This window comes from Mandrillus leucophaeus, unplaced genomic scaffold (assembly GCF_000951045.1).
Source record: "Mandrillus leucophaeus isolate KB7577 unplaced genomic scaffold, Mleu.le_1.0 Scaffold84, whole genome shotgun sequence".
In the NCBI taxonomy this organism is placed as follows: domain Eukaryota; kingdom Metazoa; phylum Chordata; class Mammalia; order Primates; family Cercopithecidae; genus Mandrillus; species Mandrillus leucophaeus.
In genome coordinates, this window is record NW_012109141.1 from 6,760,353 (window position 1) to 6,779,321 (window position 18,969).

The 18,969-nt window shown below is 36.6% G+C and overlaps 1 protein-coding gene across 1 annotated transcript in view; it reads left to right on the plus strand.

Annotated features, from left to right (window-relative positions):
* TMX3 (thioredoxin-related transmembrane protein 3) overlaps window positions 1-8,426 on the plus strand; it is a 39,950-nt gene extending 31,524 nt beyond the window's left edge. The window contains exons 14-16 of the mRNA XM_011968353.1: window positions 1,041-1,170; window positions 2,622-2,690; window positions 4,940-8,426. Coding sequence (XP_011823743.1) covers window positions 1,041-1,170; window positions 2,622-2,690; window positions 4,940-5,200 — 460 coding nt within the window. The 3' untranslated portion in view covers window positions 5,201-8,426. The remainder of the gene's footprint in view (window positions 1-1,040; window positions 1,171-2,621; window positions 2,691-4,939) is intronic.
* Window positions 8,427-18,969: the final 10,543 nt, after the last annotated feature.

Genomic DNA, 18,969 nt, shown 5'->3' on the forward strand with positions numbered 1-18,969 from the left:
AGAGACACTTTCCCGCCCTCAACCCCCGCCACATACACACACACACACACACACACACACACACACCTGCACCCAGTAACACACACACACACACACACACACACACCTGCACCCAGTAACACACACACACACACACACACACACACCTGCACCCAGTACACACTAAGGTGGAAGGGCTCAAGAAATGTTTTCTGGAAGAGGCAATAATTAAGAAACGTCTAAAGAGTGAGAAGTTAGGCAGAACATAATAGCAAGTATGACAGGGCTTAGGAGAGGGCTAGAGAAATAAGCTAGCCTCTAAATGAAGATGGGGAAATCTCACTAGAGACACACTAACTGTTAGCCGCATTGAGGGCCCAGTGGAAGTTCAACAACACGATGCTGTGTTGGTTTTCTCTCACTTTGCTTAGTATCATAGATCTAGCAAATGCCTTCATTCGTTATTGTAATACATTAGATTATTTTGGTGTTTTCTATTTTCTAAGTAAGAACACTGAGCAAGGAAGGGGGTGAACTTACAAATCCAAGGTAACATTCATCATTTTCAGCTAAAATCTTGAAATATAATTAGTATCACCTTACTTCATTTATTATCCCTCTCATTTCAGTAAGAACTTAAGAGGATTTGCCAAAGATTAAAGTACCAGATGTGGGATATAATGAAGAATCAAGACAAAGAAAAAGTATCTATACAATTATTAAAGGGACTGTTGACCCTTGAACAACATGAGTTTGAATTGTGCAGATCCACCCATAGGAATTTATTTTCAATACATATATTGTAAAACTTTTTTGAGATTTTTGATAATTTGAAAAGACTTAAAGATGAATTGCATATCCTAGAAATGCCAAAAAAAATTAAGAAAAAGTTATGTCATGAATGCATAAAATAAATACTAGGTCTGTTTGATCATTTTCTACCATAAAATAAGCACAAATTTATTAAATATCTTCTGTAATTATAGCTACTGAGATATAAATGAGTATCAGAATACTTTGCTGTGTTTAATGTATATTTTGATTTGTTTTTATATTTTCAGTGAATTGACAGTCCCAACTGTAGTTGTACTGAATACTTCAAACCAACAATATTTCTTGCTGGATAGACAGATTAAGAATGTTGAAGACATGGTCCAGTTTATAAATAACATTTTGGATGGCACAGTAGAAGTAAGTTTTTCACTTCTGTTTCAAAGGGATGATGGACTGGGGTAGAGGAGAAACTAGTTCATTTCTTTACTTCTGATTCTGAAAAGAATAGTTGGCCATCACCCAGAGTAGAGGGCTGGACCTCCATACATTGCTTCTGTCCAATTATAGGCAGAATAGAGTTACATTCTCCCAGTTACAGAAGGTTCTTCTATGGCAGAGGTTGCTAAAAGATGGAAATGTCCTTTTAGGGGTTATTTGGAGGGTATTTTTGGTTGTCACAGTGATGGGGAGGTGCTGTTGGCATTTAAGGTTGAGGGCTAGGGATGCTAGGAGGTCTGCATTGTGTGGGGTAATCTTAATAGTGAACTTGCCTGTCTCTTAGTATGTTTCTAGGTCCAAAAGTACAGTTGGATTAAGTTGTTAGGACTGGTTTTCTAAGAAAATCTGCAAATAAGACCACAGTTTCTGAAGAAATGAGGAAATTTATTGAGAATAAAAGCTCCCATGGAGAGTTCTAGACTTAATCCTATAAAATATTTCTCAGAAATAAGTGAATGGATAGTCTTAATTTTATATTTTTTTCCTATAAACTTTAACTGCAGTGTTTTCCAGACTGTGAATTGCAACCTGTATTAGAAAGTCATGAAACCACTGCAAGTCACAACCAGGTCGTGACCAGCATGCATCTTAATTCAATAGACTAGAATAAAATTTAAAAGAAAGAGCCTTCATTTTTTTTTGTGAAATTTAATTATTATGTTTTGAGAGTTGTTTCAGTTTTACACAAACTTTATATAAAATTTGCTCACAGAATAACAAACATAACTACTTTCGGTCAAGGTGAAGAAGTTTGAAAAACACTCTTAATCAAATAGAATATTTTTGAAAATAATTAGTTGAAATGAAACTCACCTATATAATCAGGCTTTTATTTTTAAGTTAGTGGAATGCAACTCAGACTGTTTAACAACAGATTTTATTGTCTCATAGAGCTTGGAAATTTGAAAAATGAGCCAGGTTGCAGGTATGGCCGAATACAGGATTTGATTGATTTTCATCAGGAATTTTTCTCTCTCTTCCTTTCAGCACTTTCATCCTCAGGGAGCCTCTCCCTGCACAGTAGCAAAGGTATCCTGCAGCTCTGGTTTTGCAGTCCCAGCTAAACTCAAAAGCTGGTTAGGCTGTACTCAGGGGTGGGTGAGCTTCAGCCAAGCTACGTGGGTTACGAATAGAGGAGGAGGAATGTTTTAGAGTAGAATCAGGGTGAGTTAACACAAGCAGGCAGGAGGAATGCTGGACATGAAACAGACAAAAAACAACAACATTAAATGTTTACCACATGGCCTTTTCAGGTGACTATGTAATATTTTGGAGTTAACCATTTGGCCTGCGATTACAAGGTTATGTAACACCAAATAAATGAAGTAATAGTACTGAAGTAATTTATTTTTATTTTCCTTTGTTTGAAGGCCCAAGGAGGTGATAGCATTTTGCAGAGATTGAAAAGAATAGTATTTGATGCCAAATCTACTATTGTGGTAAGTTGTGACAGTTTATGTCATTGATAATGAAGAAGATACAGGTTCTTTATGTCTAGCTGTGTTAATGTTAAAAATCTGAATTTGAAAAGATTAGGTCAAAATATGTCTTTTTAATTTGCAGGATATGACTAGTCAGTGTTTAAGAAAATATATTCATTAGGTGGAAATTGTTTCTAATTATATGATTGATGAGTTAAAACTAAAATTCAGAATCAATTAACTTGATAATATAACTTAAAAGATTTTATTTCTGCAACCTACCATGTAAACTTTTTACTTAGTAATTTCCATGATTTGTTGAAAGTGTGGATAATAGGAAATTTTTAGTTCCATTACGTGCTGTCTTCTGTAAATTGGTCATTTTTCTTGAAGAAAACGATGTGTGCTGGGAAGTCACTTTTTATTTTGCAGGAGTCAAAATAAAATTTTAGATCTTAAAGTTTTAAACATCCCTGTTAATTCTGTACTTTTCCCTAGTTGGTAAATAATTAAGATCATTTACAGATGTTTTTCCTTCTTCCCTTTTTCTCTCCTTCCTTTTTTTTTTTTTTTTTATTCTTTTTATAGAAGACTTTAAATGTGGAATTAAAATGTGATGGATCAAATCCTTTCTAACAGTGTTTACTTTCATTTGTTTGTCCCAGTGTTTATTCACAGTTGTTATATGTAAGTAGAATATCAACACTGGTAGATGCATTGACATGTCTGCCCCTAATTACCTGTCTCTCTTACTTTCTAAATATATTTCCTTAACTTTCTTCACTGTCACCTCGCACCTGATTATTTCTGCCGTTCTAATTTCCTCTTCCTTTCACTCTATCAAACTAATTAGATCAGTTGATGTATTTCCCCTGGATTTCTTTGAAGCATCCCTTCCTTAATATTCTCCTTTCCGTGCTGCTGTATCACTACTCCCCTGCTCCTGCCCCCTCTCTCCAGTCAGTGTTTCTCAGCATCCCTTTCCTCTCTTTCCTCTTTGCAGTCCTTGAATCTGAACCTTTTTGCTTGAAACTCTTAAGAAATTGTTCTTCCTCTCCCAGCTTTAACTGTCAATCAACTTGACAGTGGAGGAATTCCTAAATATGTTTGAGCCCTAAACTTAGTTCCTGTTGTCCTTCTTGAGCTATTACATGGGCATTTTCATTCATTGTGGCCCAAAGCAATCATGAAAATATAGCTAACATTTATTGTTCAGAAGTAAATTCTGGGAGTCTTTGGGTTTTTTTCCTTGCATAGTATCCTTCAGTTTGTTGTGTTTTCCTGTTGCCACAAGCATGGATTGAGCCCTAATCACATTCTGTCTCGCTGCTGCTCTCTTTCACCTGGTTTCCATACTTCCACTTGCCCAGTCTCCAATCTATATTGTATTCCACTACACAATTAATATTACTAAAATAATCGATTTTGATCACTTTGCTTCCCTTTTCCAGGGATATACATCAGAATACTCTGTCCATCTAAAGTATTTTCCTCATTGGTTTTTGAATATTAGCTTTTGCTGATGCAAATTGCCTGGTGCTCACCTGTCCCATATCCTGCCTCCTTCTCACTCATCCTTAAATTCCTACCTAAAACACATCTTTATTCTGTGAAACTTTCTTTTCTTACCTCAATCCAAAGTGATCTTTTTCTTCTCTGAACTTGTCTATGTTCTCAAGTTATCGTTGCAATTCATGCAGTATATTCTAGTTGAAAATCCTATTCATTAAAATTACTCTTACTTTTCTGGGAGCTATGAACACAGTATGTAAATTGAGGGAAATTAGTCAATGAAACTTTACTGCTAACCAGATAAGTGAAAAATATTAAAAATGTCATGTGAAGAGAATATGTGTGTACCCTCTTTGTGGTAAATAACCCAGCCTTCTCCATAAGCAGATTCCTGTAGTTCAGGAAACAACTCTAAAGCTGCTGGTTGCACATAGTAAGCATCTTAAAGAGACCTTTGTGGTTGGTGTGAGAAAAATCAGTGTCTTTAGGAAAGGCTATAGAATATTGGATGCCTTTTTCTCCTGCTGATAGCTGGTTCTACACACACATGCATATGTATGTGCATATAGAAATTATATCTCTTAACAGTGTCTTTAACATGGTAGTTACTGCTGAAGTTATTGACTTTGATTCATTGAAACTAAAAACAAGTTGACAAGCAACAAGAGAAATCTATAGTGGTTTCAAGTTCATGTCATGCTTTATATATCAGAATTACATATGAAGGGAACTGAGTTTTAATTCTCTTTCCACAGTCTATATTCAAGAGCTCACCACTGATGGGCTGCTTTCTCTTTGGCCTGCCACTGGGTGTCATCAGTATCATGTGCTATGGAATCTACACAGCCGACACAGATGGAGGTTATATAGAAGAACGATATGAAGTGTCTAAAAGTGAAAATGAAAACCAAGAACAGATAGAAGAGAGCAAAGAACAGCAGGAGCCAAGCAGCGGAGAATCTGTAGTGCCTACAGTGCAGGAGCCCAAGGATGTATTAGAAAAGAAGAAAGATTGAGACTTGATTACTATAAAATATTTGATAGGACTTCAAATTATTAAAGAGTCTATTTATTGAATTTAGACATTTAATCATGATCTTTACAGAAAAGAACATGTTATTTGTATTTTGCTAATATCAACTGCATGGATTAAAGTAGTCCCTCCATACATGGGGAAGTGTTTGGAGCAAAGAGATGAACAGTTTGTCTGAAACAAACACAAAGCACTCCATCAAAATTTACCTGATATTTGTGATTAGAACACATCAGTTCTATTTGCATGTTTCTCTATCTGAATATTCTGTGACAAAAAGTTAAGATTCTTGGGCAGAATATTTAAATTGGTGAGTCAGGTAGAAGATACATGTGTGATATAGAAAAGTAATGCCTCCCCTGCTGCCATTCATTTGCCTCATATATTTTGGATAATATTTATATGGACAAAAGTAAGTCCTTAAAATTTAGGCACTTTAAGGAGAACTAATAACTTTTTCCATGTATCAAATTAAGATTGAGGTTAAAAATAATGTGGTTTTATATAGCATAGTGATTTTATTTTGTTAGTTATTTTTAAAGGAGAAGAAATGTTACTTTTTAACTTTATACTCAGTTGCATTATCATAAAATTTTCATATGGACCTAGATAATGGGGAAAAAAGTCTTGTGATTGACTTTCGCAAAATGAACAGGGTTTACTGAGAGTAGAGGTTTCAACCCATTCCTTGGATTACTCTTAACGGGTATTTCATCTGTCATTGTAGGTTGGGAAGGGTCTCTATTAATCCTACCCTGCTTTAGCCAGAACAGCCTAGTATTTTATTTCTATTTTATATATTGAGATTTCTTCTAACATTTCCTTTGATAAAAATCTTCTGCTTTTTGAAAAGTAGTATGTATCATATTTTTATGTTTACAGTGTGTTAACTTTATGGTAACTTATACTCCAGAATACGTATGTTTGTACCCACAGGCACGTAAAGTTTATTGACACATCTATTATGTAATGCTGTAGACCTGTCCGTGTCTGTTTCATAATGAATAATGAGTGACATCAGCATGTCCAGTGACAAGTCACATCCAGTGGGAAAAAAGTGATCAGCCGGTTACCTTCTCCATTTCCTTAGTTCTGTCACCCATTTCATCAAGTGACCTCCCATCTTCTGTAAACTAATACAGGAATTCTATCCAAAGCAATGTCTAAAAACCCTTTTTTTAAAAGTAACAGTTTGGTATGTTTATTGTAGATAAATTATTTTTGAGGCCTTCATTTTAGCTAAGTTTAGAATTTATGTTAGGCAACTAAGATTTGAGTGGCTATTCATTGAGTAATTTTCTACTATAAAGAATTTTATTGAACATTTATTTAAAAATATGTAACTCATGGTCAAAAAATAGGTGATTCATGGTCCCGACACTGAAGTTGTTTAGCGATTTAGTCATCAAGGGCAGTCTTCTCTTGTTTCTGATGCCATACTAATCAAGACAGTATGGACACTTGTATCTTAATTACCAAGGAATTACTAGTAATTGTTTTATTTTATCCATGTACTCTTAGTATTTAATAATTAAATACCTATTCTTAGTGCTTGACACTCCATATTTCTGTTTTTTGGAAATGAAACAAATATGCAGTCCAAAATTCAGAAACTACTAGAGTGAAATGCTGTTAAGTGGAAACCGGAGATAAATGCTGTTATTTTAACAAGTAGATTCTTCTCCAAAGAATAATGAGTGATTCTTGGGAAGATAAATTTTAATGTTCCCAATAGTCAACCTTGTTTTGTAGTAGTGAAAAGCTTACACGGGTACGGGTGCCTCATTTGAAACTCAGCCTAGTAAGGAAGTGAAAACTTAGCAGTCAGTGACACGGGGAAATAGCTATAGAAAGTGTCATCTATTTTTTTCGTATTTATAGTTAATCATCTGCATATTTTTGTCTTGTTGATCATTACCTGTAAATGAAAGACCTTAATAGGGGGGAAAAAAAAAAGAGTAAAGCTCAGTGTGAATGCAAATATCCAGTGATCTTCCTTTGTATTCTGTGATGTTCTTTATAAATGAATGCCTCAGTTCTCTGCTACCCGTTTCACAGCTTTGTACTGTTGCCTTATATTGTTTGTGCTTTTAAAGTGTGTCTATTGGGAAAACAAAATGTGTAGGTGGTTTGTAAGTGAATAATTTTTATTTCTTTTTGTATTAAAATTTTGCTTTTTTTTCTACTTTGGGAGATGTTTATTTACATTGTCAGACTACTCACAAAACAGATTTTAAAATTTGTTTGCTCGTGTGCTTTTCCCTTCAATGTGATATGAGAGATTACTATGAATGTTAGTTTCATTCCATGAAAAATTACTTCCATGTAAAGATAGGTCTCTTAATAAGTGAATCTAGTGGAAGAACATAGGTATCATTCTAATTCCATGATGAATTTTGTCATGATTCTATGTGAATAATGGGGTCCTTCAGGAAGTTGGAGCTTTTAATTGCAGTGAAGTTCTCTATAACTTCTAAATTCAGATTTCTAGATCCTTGCTTTTGCAGAATTTGGTGCTCAGATAATATTTAAGGATATTTCAGCGAGACAAACTGCATGTTTTTATCAAGTACCCTGTGCACCGCATTACATCTGGCAATTCTTTTTGTTTCATTATATGCATCAATATTTTTCTCAGCTACTATTACCTGAAACTTGTTTAACATGTATTAGACCTAGAATTTTCATTTTCTTTCTCACATAGTTGCTTCCTGGTGTCTGATTGAGAAATAACATTAAAATGCCAAATACCTGGGGGATTTAAGGAAGGGTCTATATGAGTAGGTAAATTAGCAGTATTGTATTTGTTTAGTGGATTTTGTTAGTGACTTTTTGTGTTTTGCTTTGGGGCCTTTTTATTTTGGTGTTGTAAAAAGTAACAGATATTTTCATCATTGCTTCATATGACATGGAGTTAGGACAGGGAAAAATCATTCAACTATTCTTATGCATTAAGAGATCAAATAAACCAGTGTGGGATATTAAGACTATCAATTGGTGGGATTAGGCTTGCCATTTTATTTTTATAAATATATATTTTTTCTGAATGTGTCTGAGTCCAAGAGTGGGCAAAAAATAATTTTCTACTTTGGACTAATCTATAGAGGTTTTTGAAAGTCTGCATTACTAACTTGTTGAATTCATGATATTCTGCCTATGGCACAAATTGTAAACCTTTGTTTTTCTAAAATAAAGTAATTGAAAACCTGTAATTGTTATTTTTACTGTGTATCCTGGTTGTTTGCAATAAGAATAGTTCTGTGTTCACGGTGAAACCCTGTCTCTACTAAAAATACAAAGAAACTAGCCGGGCGAGGTGGCGGGCGCCTGTAGTCCCAGCTACTCGGGAGGCTGAGGCAGGAGAATGGCGGGAACCCGGGAGGCGGAGCTTGCAGTGAGCTGAGATCCGGCCACTGCACTCCAGCCTGGGCGACAGAGCGAGACTCCATCTCAAACAAAACAAAACAAAAAAAGAATAGTTCTGTGTTCAAAGACAACAGCAACGGCTGTGTCTTCCAGAAAGTGTTTCCTTGTATTAAAATTACAATTATAGAAACGTAGAATTCTAGAGAAGAGAGAGATCAGATTGCAGTCTCATTCTGCTATATTACAAATCAAGAACCTGAGATCCATAGGTTTGATATAGTTTGTATTTGACCAACCTGATAATTTTAAAGTATTTTTTCCAAAAGCATATCTTATAGTTTATTTTGAGAAGAATTTCAGTCCTTAAATCAACTGCCAAATTATCTTTGACACCACACAACCACATTTAAAACCTCAAGTTTTTAAAAATTTTGTTTTAAATAGTATCAGGTATATTAGGAAAAAAAGGCTTTATACAAACGTTAATTTTAAAAATAATTTCATATACATATATATATATATATTTTTTTTTTTTAACAAGGACATCTCTTTTTATGAGAGTGACTGGCACACAAATAACAGCCCAAAACATGGACCCACAAACCTGTGAATTTGCAGACTGGCTAGTTAGGATGGGCCTTTTCTAATAAGGGTGGTCAAGCACAGCACATTCAGCTGTTTATAAATTTCACAGGAGTGTGATGGAAGCTTCTCATCTCTGTTGAGTGGCTGTATTGCACTGTGTGTGTGGAAGGTCCGGTGTCACACTCCCTGGTTCAACTCTTTCTGTCATTTACCTGTGTAAAGTTGAGTGAGCCACTTAATCATTCTGCTCCCGTGTTGTCTAATTGGAGGATGATGGCACCTATCCTCGTTGGATTGTGAAGAGAAATGAGCTGCACATGACATCTATTTAGAACGGTGACTGGCATACAGTAACAGCTAAAATATTAACTGTAATGTTTTTTAGATTTAATTGATTTCTCACTTTATTTAGAATTTATACCATTATTTACCACAGAGAAGTCATCAGGAATGTGAAATTCTAATGTTTTAAGTTTGCTTGGCTACTTTCTGCAATGTAAGTTCTAACATTTAGGATAGAAATGAAAAAAATTACTTTGACATAAAAATTAAGCAATTACAAATATTTAGGTTCAGATGTCTTGGAAAAATCCTCTGGTTTTTGTGCTTCTAGTGAAAATGAATATACATAAGCAGATATAAACCAGTAAGATTATTGGTTGATGTATGTGAATAGAAAGACATAAATGTCAGATTTAAAATAATGAATATTGAATATAGATAGGAAAATTATCTGATTTTCCTGCTAGCATACCTCACTGTAGTCAAGTGCTCAACTTTTCACTAAGCTCATCTCTGGTAAACTGAAATGATAACTAATGAGAAGTGGCAATTTTTTGTGTGATTTATTCTGTTTTTAAATTTATTTTTAGAAGCAGAGTCTCACTGTGTTGCCCAGGCTGGAGTGCAGTGGCACAATCATAGCTCATTGCAGCCTAGAACTCCTGGGCTCAAGTGATCCTCCTGCTTCAACCTCCCAAGTAGCTAGGACTATAGGCACACACCACCACATTCAGCTAATTTTTAAATTTTTTGTAAGCAGAGGTGAGTCTCGAACTCCTGGCTTTAAGCAATCTTTCTGCTTTGCCCAGATTTATTCTTTCAATAAACATTTAAGAAATATCTTTTATTCTATTGAATATACAGCAGCAAAAAACAGTCATAGCTTCAGTCTTCATTAAGTTTTTAGCTACTGTGATTGTTCAGTTTTTACTTAAAATGCTCAATTGGAAATCTTCCATTTTTCTGTTTTTCTTAGTTTCTCTTCTTACACAATCTATTGTTCAACATAAGAGCATTGATAATTGATCTCTGGGACTCAGAGGGTTAGTGACCAAGACAAAACAGAACATACCAGCTTGCTTCAAATATATGAAGGGGTCAGATTTACTCAGCATGTCTGCAACTGTGGTAGTTCTATGGATGGAGGTTAACAGGGAAATTGAACGCAGTTCAAGGTAAGGAAACAACAAAAAGAATATCCCGAGATAAAATGGGCTGTTGGAGGCTCAGAGTTCTCACAGTGAAAATGTTTTTCAAGCTAGAGAACTCCTCGGTATTGGTTTCTTCAAGACTGAGATTCTGTGAGTCCATAAATGTAAGCAGTAAAGCCACCATCCACGCCCATGTGTGTGACAGTCTCCTCTTTTAATAACAAAAAGATCCAAAAAGGTTTTTAGCCAACTTTAATGTATCAAGTTTTGTTTGGGTGGATGAAAAAGTCCAGTGAAGCTGAATTTATAGAAACTGAGACTATTTCTCCACCCATCTAAATTTTTCACAGGAATCTTTACATCATTGTCTTAGTTCATAAGTGTCCATGGTCATTTACTAATTTATATAAAAATAGTTTTCTTCTATTAAAGTTGATTTGCCAGTTTCTGCATCTGTTTGATGCAACCACTGGAAATTCTATTTCCAATTATAAACACACAGTCAAAAACACAGTAAACATTTAATAGTTAAAATTATGAGGCTGTATACACAATCTGTGTAACTAATAAATCTGTGTTACATTATTTTATCTTTTTTTTTTTTTTTTTTTTTTTTTGAGATTGAGTCTTGCTCTGTCACCCAGGCTAGAGTGCAGTGGCATGATGATCTCGGCTCACTGCAACCTCCGCCTCCCAGGTTCAAGCAATTCTCCTGCCTCACCCTCCTGAGTAGCTGGGATTACAGGCATGTGCCACCATTCCAGGCTAATTGTTTGTATTTTCAGTAGAGACCGGGTTTCACCATGTTAGCCAGGATGGTCTCGATCTCCTGACCTCGTGATTCACCCACCTCGGCCTCCCAAAGTGCTGGAATTACAGGCCAGAAAGCCAGGATCTGTCTGTGACTTATTTTCTTCAACACCGTGTATCTAATCTGTGAGAAATGCCCATCAGTTGTATCTTTAAAATATATTCAGAAACCAAACTTTGCATGGCTTTCAAGACTAACATCTGGGTTCAGGCCACCATTATCCTTTACCCTGATAAGGGCTTCCGTCATAGCCTGACTGCGGTCTACTGTTGAAAGAGGAACTGAAGTCATTTTTTTTACAGTGTGATATGGTTTGGCTCTGTGTCCCCACCCATATCTCATATTGAATTGTAATCCCTAGTGTTGGAGGTGAAGCCTGTTGGGAGGTGATTGGATTATGGGGACGGATTTCCCCCTTGCTTTTCTCTTGATAGTGAGTGAATTCTCATGAGATCTGGTTGTTTAAAAGTGTGTGGCACTTTCCTCTTTGCTCCCTCTCTCTCTGGCCGCCATGCGAAGAAGGTGCTTCCTTCTCCTTCACCTTATGTCATGATTGTAAGTTTCCTGAGACTTCCCCAGATTTGCTTCCTATACAACCTGTGGAACTGTGAGTCTCTTCATACATTACCTCTTCTCTTCATAAATTACCCAGTCTCAGGTAGTTCTTTATAGCAATGTGAGAATGGACTAATACACAATATAAAGCAGGTTAAGTCATTTTTCTGCTCAAAACATTCCTTAGTGTAATTGCCAACATCCTAACCATAGCCTATGTTACTGCTTGAATTCTGTCCCCCCAAAATTCGTATATTGAAGTCCTAACCCCAGGTACCTCAGATTGTGACCTTATTTGGAAATAGGGTTGTTGCAGATGTAATTAGTTAAGATGAGGTTTCACTGGAGTAGGGTGGGCCCTAATATCAGATAGTTATGATGTGCAGCATTATTTCTGGGTTCTCCATTCTGTTCCATTGGTCTATGTGCCTGTTTTTGTACCAGTACCATGCTGTTTTTTTCACTGTGACTTTGTATTACAGTTTGAAGTTGGGTAATGTGATTCCTCCAACTTTGGTCCTTCTACTTAGGATTACCTTGGCTATTCAGGTTCTTTTTTGATTCTTATATAAAGAGGAAATTTGGAGACAGACAAGCACCCGTCGAGAATACCACATGAAGATGAAGGCAGAGATGGAGTGATGATGCTTCTACAAGCCAGGGAATGCCAAAGATGACCAGCAAATCACAAGAAGCTAGGGCAGACGCCAGAAACTGATTCTTCCTCACACCTCTGGAAAAGAACTGACCCTGTGGATGCCTTGGACTTCTAGCCTCCAGAACTGGGAAACTGTTTCTGTTGCTGAAGTCACCCAGTTTGTGGCACTTTGTTATGGCAGCCCCAGCAAATTCAAATAGCTTCTAATGCTTTCCAACAGTCTCCCTGCCTCCCACTGTTAACACATTTAACTCCAGTGCACCTATCTCCTGGCTCATTTCCTTCCAGCTTCCTGACCTCTGCTGTTCCTGGAACACACCCAGATGCTCCTTTGCACTTTCTGGTCCTCCTGATGAGAATAACATTCTTCTTGATACCCACAGGACTTCCTCAATCACTTTCATCACCTTATCATTAATGCCTTTATGACCTACTCTCTGTAAATTGACCTCCTGGCCTCCGGTTCTTCATCCCTTTACACTGTGCTTTTTTTTTTTTTTTTTTTTTTTTAGGTTTGGGGATACATGTGAAGGTTTGTTATATTAATATGTTATGGGGATTCATTGTACATAGTATTATTACATCACCCAGGTATTAAGCTCAGTACCCAATAGTTATCTTTTCCTCCTCTCCCTCCTCTGAACCTTAACCCTCAGGTATATCCCAGTATTTGTTTTCTTCTTTGTGTTCACAAGCTCTTATCATTCAGCTCCCACTTACAATTGAAAACATGTGGTATGTGGTTTTCTGTTCCCGTGTTAATTTTCTAAGGATATTAGCCTCCAGTTCCATTTATGTCCTCGCAAAAGACATGATCTTATTCTTTTTTATGGCTGCATAACATTCCGTGGTGTATATGTACCACATTTTCTTGATCTAGTCTGTCATTGATGGGCATTTAGGTTGATTCCATGTGTTTGCTATTGTGAACAGTGCTGCAATGAACATTCATGTACATGTGTCTTTATGGGAGAATGCTTTATATTGCACTGGGTGTATACCCAGTAATGGGATTATTGGGTCAAATGGTAGTTCTGCTTTTAGCTCTTTGAGAAATCACCATACTGCTTTCCACAATGGTTGAACTAATTTATATTCCCATCAACAGTGTTTAAGTGTTCAGTTTCTCTGCAAACTTGACAGCATCTGGGTTTTTTTTTTTATGACTTTTTAATAATAGCCATTCTAACTGGTGTGAGATGGCATCTCATTGTGATTTTGATTTGCATTTCGCTAATGATGAGTGATAATGAGATTTTTTTCATACGCTTGTTGGCTGCATGTATGTCCTGTTTTTCAAAGTGTCTGTTCATATCTTTGCCCACTTTTTAATGGGGTTGCTTTTCTCTTATAAATTTGTTTAAGTTCCCTATAGATTCTGGTTATTAGACCTGTGTCAGATGTATAGTTTCTCCCATTCTGTAGATTGTCTGTTCACTCTGTTGATAGTTTATTTTGCTGTGCAGAAGCTGTTAAATTCAATTAGGTCCTATTTGTCTATTTTTGCTTTTGTTGCAATTGCTTTTGGTGTCTTTGTCATGAAATCTTTGCCCATTCCTAGGTCCAGGATGGTATTGCCTAAGTTATCTTCCAGAGTTTCTATAGTTTTGGGTTTTACATTGAAGTCTTTAATCCATCTTGAGTTTATTTTTGTATAAGGAAGGTGTCCAGCTCCAATCTTCTGCATATAGTTAGCCAGTTATCCCAGCACCATTTATTGAATATGATTTTTTCCCCATTGCTTGTTTTTGTCAGCTTTGTCAAAGATCAGATAGTTGTAGATGTGTAGCCTTATTTCTGAGTTCTCTATTATGTTCCATTGGTCTATGTGCCTGTTTTTGTACCAGTACCATGCTGTTTTGGTTAGTGTAGCCTTGTAGTATAGTTTGAAGTTGGGTAACGTGATTCTTCCAGCTTTGTTATTTCTGCTTAGGATTGTGTTGGCCATTTGGGTTCCTTTTTGGTTCTGCATTTTTTTTTTTTTTTTTTGAGATGGAGTCTGGCTCTGTTGCCCAGGCTGGAGTGCGGTGGCACAATCTTGGCTCACTGCAAGCTCCACCTCCTAGGGTTCACGCCGTTCTCCTGCCTCAGCCTCCCAAGTAGCTGGGACTACAGATGCCTGCCACCACACCCAGCTAATTTTTTGTATTTTTAGTAGAGACGGGGTTTCACCATGTTAGCCAGAAGTGTCTCAATCTCCTGACCTTATGATCTGCCCGAAGTGCTTGGCCTCCCAAAGTGCTGGGATTACAGGCATGAACCACCACGCCAGGCCAGTTCTATATAAATTTTAAAATACATATTAACTGCTCATTTACTGACTGCTTCTATCCTCAAATGCACTTTAACTGTAAGCTCCAAATAGTCATAGACTTTATCTGTTTTATTTCAAGGCTATATTCCGAGTTTTAGAACATGCTTGGCATGTACTATGGGTTCAATAAATATTTGTCAAATGAATGAGTGAGTGTGGAATCTGTTGTTTTTACATCATGATGTTTTTATCAACAGAGTGTTAAAGTTTTCTGATTTAAAAAAACAAAAGCATATATTTAATTTTAATTGAAGATTTTAAACGTATGGTACAAAAGCATTTAAGTGTTTACTGATTCCACAGCAAGAAAAATAAGTAATTAACATAAAAGTGTCATTAGCTTTGAAGATATTTTAAATTTTAACGGAGAAGATTTATTTCATTAGTTAGCTTGGGATCTAAAATCTTAAAATTTGTGTAGTCATTGAAAATAAGAATAGATTTGATGTCAAGTACTGTGCAAACTTTTATGTAACCAAATAATTTCCATCCCTCAAATACTATGAAATAGTAATTATCTCTTTTGCAAATGCCAGTTTAAAATTGTTAGCCTTTGTGGTGCCAATTACTATATTTTAAATCAGGGATTCTTAACCAGTGGTGCCTATCAGAATTACATGAGTGTCACCACAGATGATTTACAAAAACACACATAAACCTTAGCAAATCTTTTTGGTTGGTCTTGGAGGAACTCCCGCTTGAAGCCAGAACAGAAAGAAAAAAATCGGCAGTGGATTTTGGTATGTACTCCAAGTTGTGAACTAATGGTTGAAATGACTGTTAGGAAAGGTAAAAGCGTCAGTGCCTCTGAAAGAAGTTGGATTTTGTGAGATTTCCTTCTGAGCAGTCAGAGGTCGAATCCAGTACAAGAACATGATGTGCTTCACAGCCTCCTCACGACAGGCAGCCCCAGTGGAAGCTTCAGGAAAGGGATTTTTATTCTTGTAAACAAGAAAGTAGGTTATGTTCAGCTGGGATTCTCTCTCTCTCTCTCTCTCTCTCTCTCTTTTTTTTTCTATGCTCCTTCCTCTAGAGATGAGTAAGGGCTCAAACTGACTTAAATCAGCCTTGGCTTCGAGGGATGTCCGGAGTAGAGGGAGCCCTGGGAGCTGCAGTTCGTTGAAGTTTCACACCTTGTGGCTTCATCGTCATGAGTAATTTATATAGAAAACAAAATTTAAAATAGGAAAAAACACACGAGCACACACACACACACACACACAAAACCCGTGAGAGGGTGTATCTACTCAGCTGTGTTCTCATAACCAGGTGCAGTTCATTTCTAGATTACTGGACTTTTGTGATCAAAAGCAGTTTCTTCCCTAGGGAAGTGGATTGGATAACTTCAGATGGTAAAAGAAAAAGGAAACAAAATGGGAGCTAAAATTCCCAGCCTCTAGTGGGGTGATGCCTGTTGGAAAGGGAAGAGGAAAGGTGCCATGGCTCTGACTCCATTGTTCTGCTTTTGGTCATTGTATATGTTGTAGTTAAAACAATTATAAATATTTCTTATTGTGCATATTTAGAGAGACAAATAGACAAAGCAATTGTGGCTACATGTTTATAACACCTATGTACCCTTTACCTAGAATCATCAATTATACTCTTCTTGTAACTTTTATATAGGTTTAAAAAGTTTTAAAATAAATGCTTTTATTTAAAAAGTAAATACAGTAAGCAATATATTTTTAATTGAGTAATTTTGAATCTGCAGCCAGAGATTTTTAAAAATTATCAAATGTGAGGCTGGGCGTGGTGGCTCAAGCCTGTAATCCCAGCACTTTGGGAGGCCGAGACGGGTGGATCACGAGGTCAGGAGATCGACACCATCCTGGCTAACACGGTGAAACCCCGTCTCTACTAAAAAATACAAAAAACTAGCCGGGCGAGGTAGCGGACGCCTGTAGTCCCAGGTACTCGGGAGGCTGAGGCAGGAGAATGGCATAAACCCAGGAGGTGGAGCTTGCAGTGAGCTGAGATCTGGCCACTACACTCCAGCCTGGGCGACAGAGCGAGACTCCGTCTCAAAAAAAAAAAAAAAAAATTATCAAATGTGATAGAAATATACATTATGCCTTTAGACAGAATGCACTACAGCAGCATTGTACATGGGTCTGTAAAAGTACTGTCTCAAATGACAGATGCAAAATGCCTTTATGTGAGATGAAAACCTTGATATCAAATACGGATAAGAAAGGTTTGGACAAAATCGACTAATGGAGATTTTAAAAAGGCTTTTGCTACTAATAATAAATTAATAAATTATGCTGAAAAGCCATGAGCCTAGACTGAAAGGTTTATCCCTTTTATTCAACTTAGAAAACAACAATTATTTATGTAAACAGTTTAAAATTTTTAAGGAAATTATTAATACATAATATCTGACTACTGTTGCTTAGAATATATCTGAGTATTACTAATTCTTACACAACCAATCCAGATCAACAGGTCTTTGAGGCATACACTGACTTTTCTTGAGGTGTTAATTTCATCCTCCATCTTGGCCACATAAGACATTGTATAAACTTAGGTTTGATGCTTAATGTACAGAATTACACTATGAGTGAATTAAATCAATTTATTTATCTATCTGTTGCAAATCTAATGACATTTTTTCTTTGTAGAGACAGGGTTTTGCTATGTTGCCTAGGCTGGTCGCAAACTCTTGGCCTCAAGCCAATCTGCCCTTGGCCTCCCAGTGTGTTGGGATTATAGGCATAAGCCACTACCCTCAGTCTGATGACATTTTTAAGAGTTGAAATTGTGTTGCCTGGGCTCAATGCTCAATAAGAGTTTGAATGAAAGAATCATTGAGTAAATCAGTGAATGGATAGATAGATAAGATAGAATTTTCAAACAATAAACAAAAGAATGTCATAAATACCCTAATAATACCGCCCTTAAAAACATTCAAATAGAGACTGCTGTGTTTATTGGCAGTTACTCATGAATGACTATACACACATACAAATTAAAAAATTATATGTTTTCATATATTGATTATGACAAAGTAAACATTTCCACTACATGTTTCCATGAAAATTAGAAAACAAAAATAGAAACATGTCATATGTCCAGAGACAGCCAAATTAAAAAGTATAATGTATCTTTGAAGTAGAAACACTAGGAGATGTGTACTCCCTCAATCTCCCCCGCTCCCCCCCGCCACCCCACCGACACACATTTACTGTGGGACTTTGAATTTACACAGTGGGTGGGAGCAGGTTGAACATCTCTGTAACGCTATGGTCTTTGTGTCTGCTGCCTGAGCTTTGCATCTGCTGCCTGAGCTTGAAACCCATCTCAGTTCTTGTTGCCATGGATCTTGGTGCTTTGAGAGCCCTTCCAAAGCCTTCCTGATGGTGTTACACCCAAAATCTGACTGAGACGCAGCAGGAGGACCTAGATGAAGGTGGAACATCTTCAGACCCAGCCATGCCTCCCATTGAGGAGGTGTCAGAGGTCAGTCGTGTGTGTGAGCTGGAAATGTCTACATCTTGACTTCTGCCCTCATTCTCACATAAGATCACTTTGTGGTTCATCTTCAGAGGAATAATGCAGGACAGGAATTCGGAAGTATTCTACATAGCCAAGTTGACACATTAGAAAGCCACAGAGGCCACCTGCGGCCACCAGCAATTATACACGTGGTGCTATAATCCTGAACCACACTTGATCACCAAATAAAGACGGTATCTAAGGCAAGCTTCTGTTTAGCGTAATACTATGTTAAGTTCTACTAACACAGCTTACAGTAGATAATAAGGGGATAAGAGAGATGAAAAAAACAAAAATGTTTATACTCTGAATAGCATGTGTGTATGTGCATATATAAATATATATCCATTTCAAAACTAAAGAAGAAATACTCATGACTATTACAATCCTTGTTTCTACCACTGGTCATATGATTGTAACTGTATTTATAACCACCTCCTTCCATTTCCCATCCCATATTCTCTTTGCCCTCAGCAATTCCCAGCTGGCCACTGTTCCTTGCCTAATGAGGTAATGTAAAATTTCTTTTTGG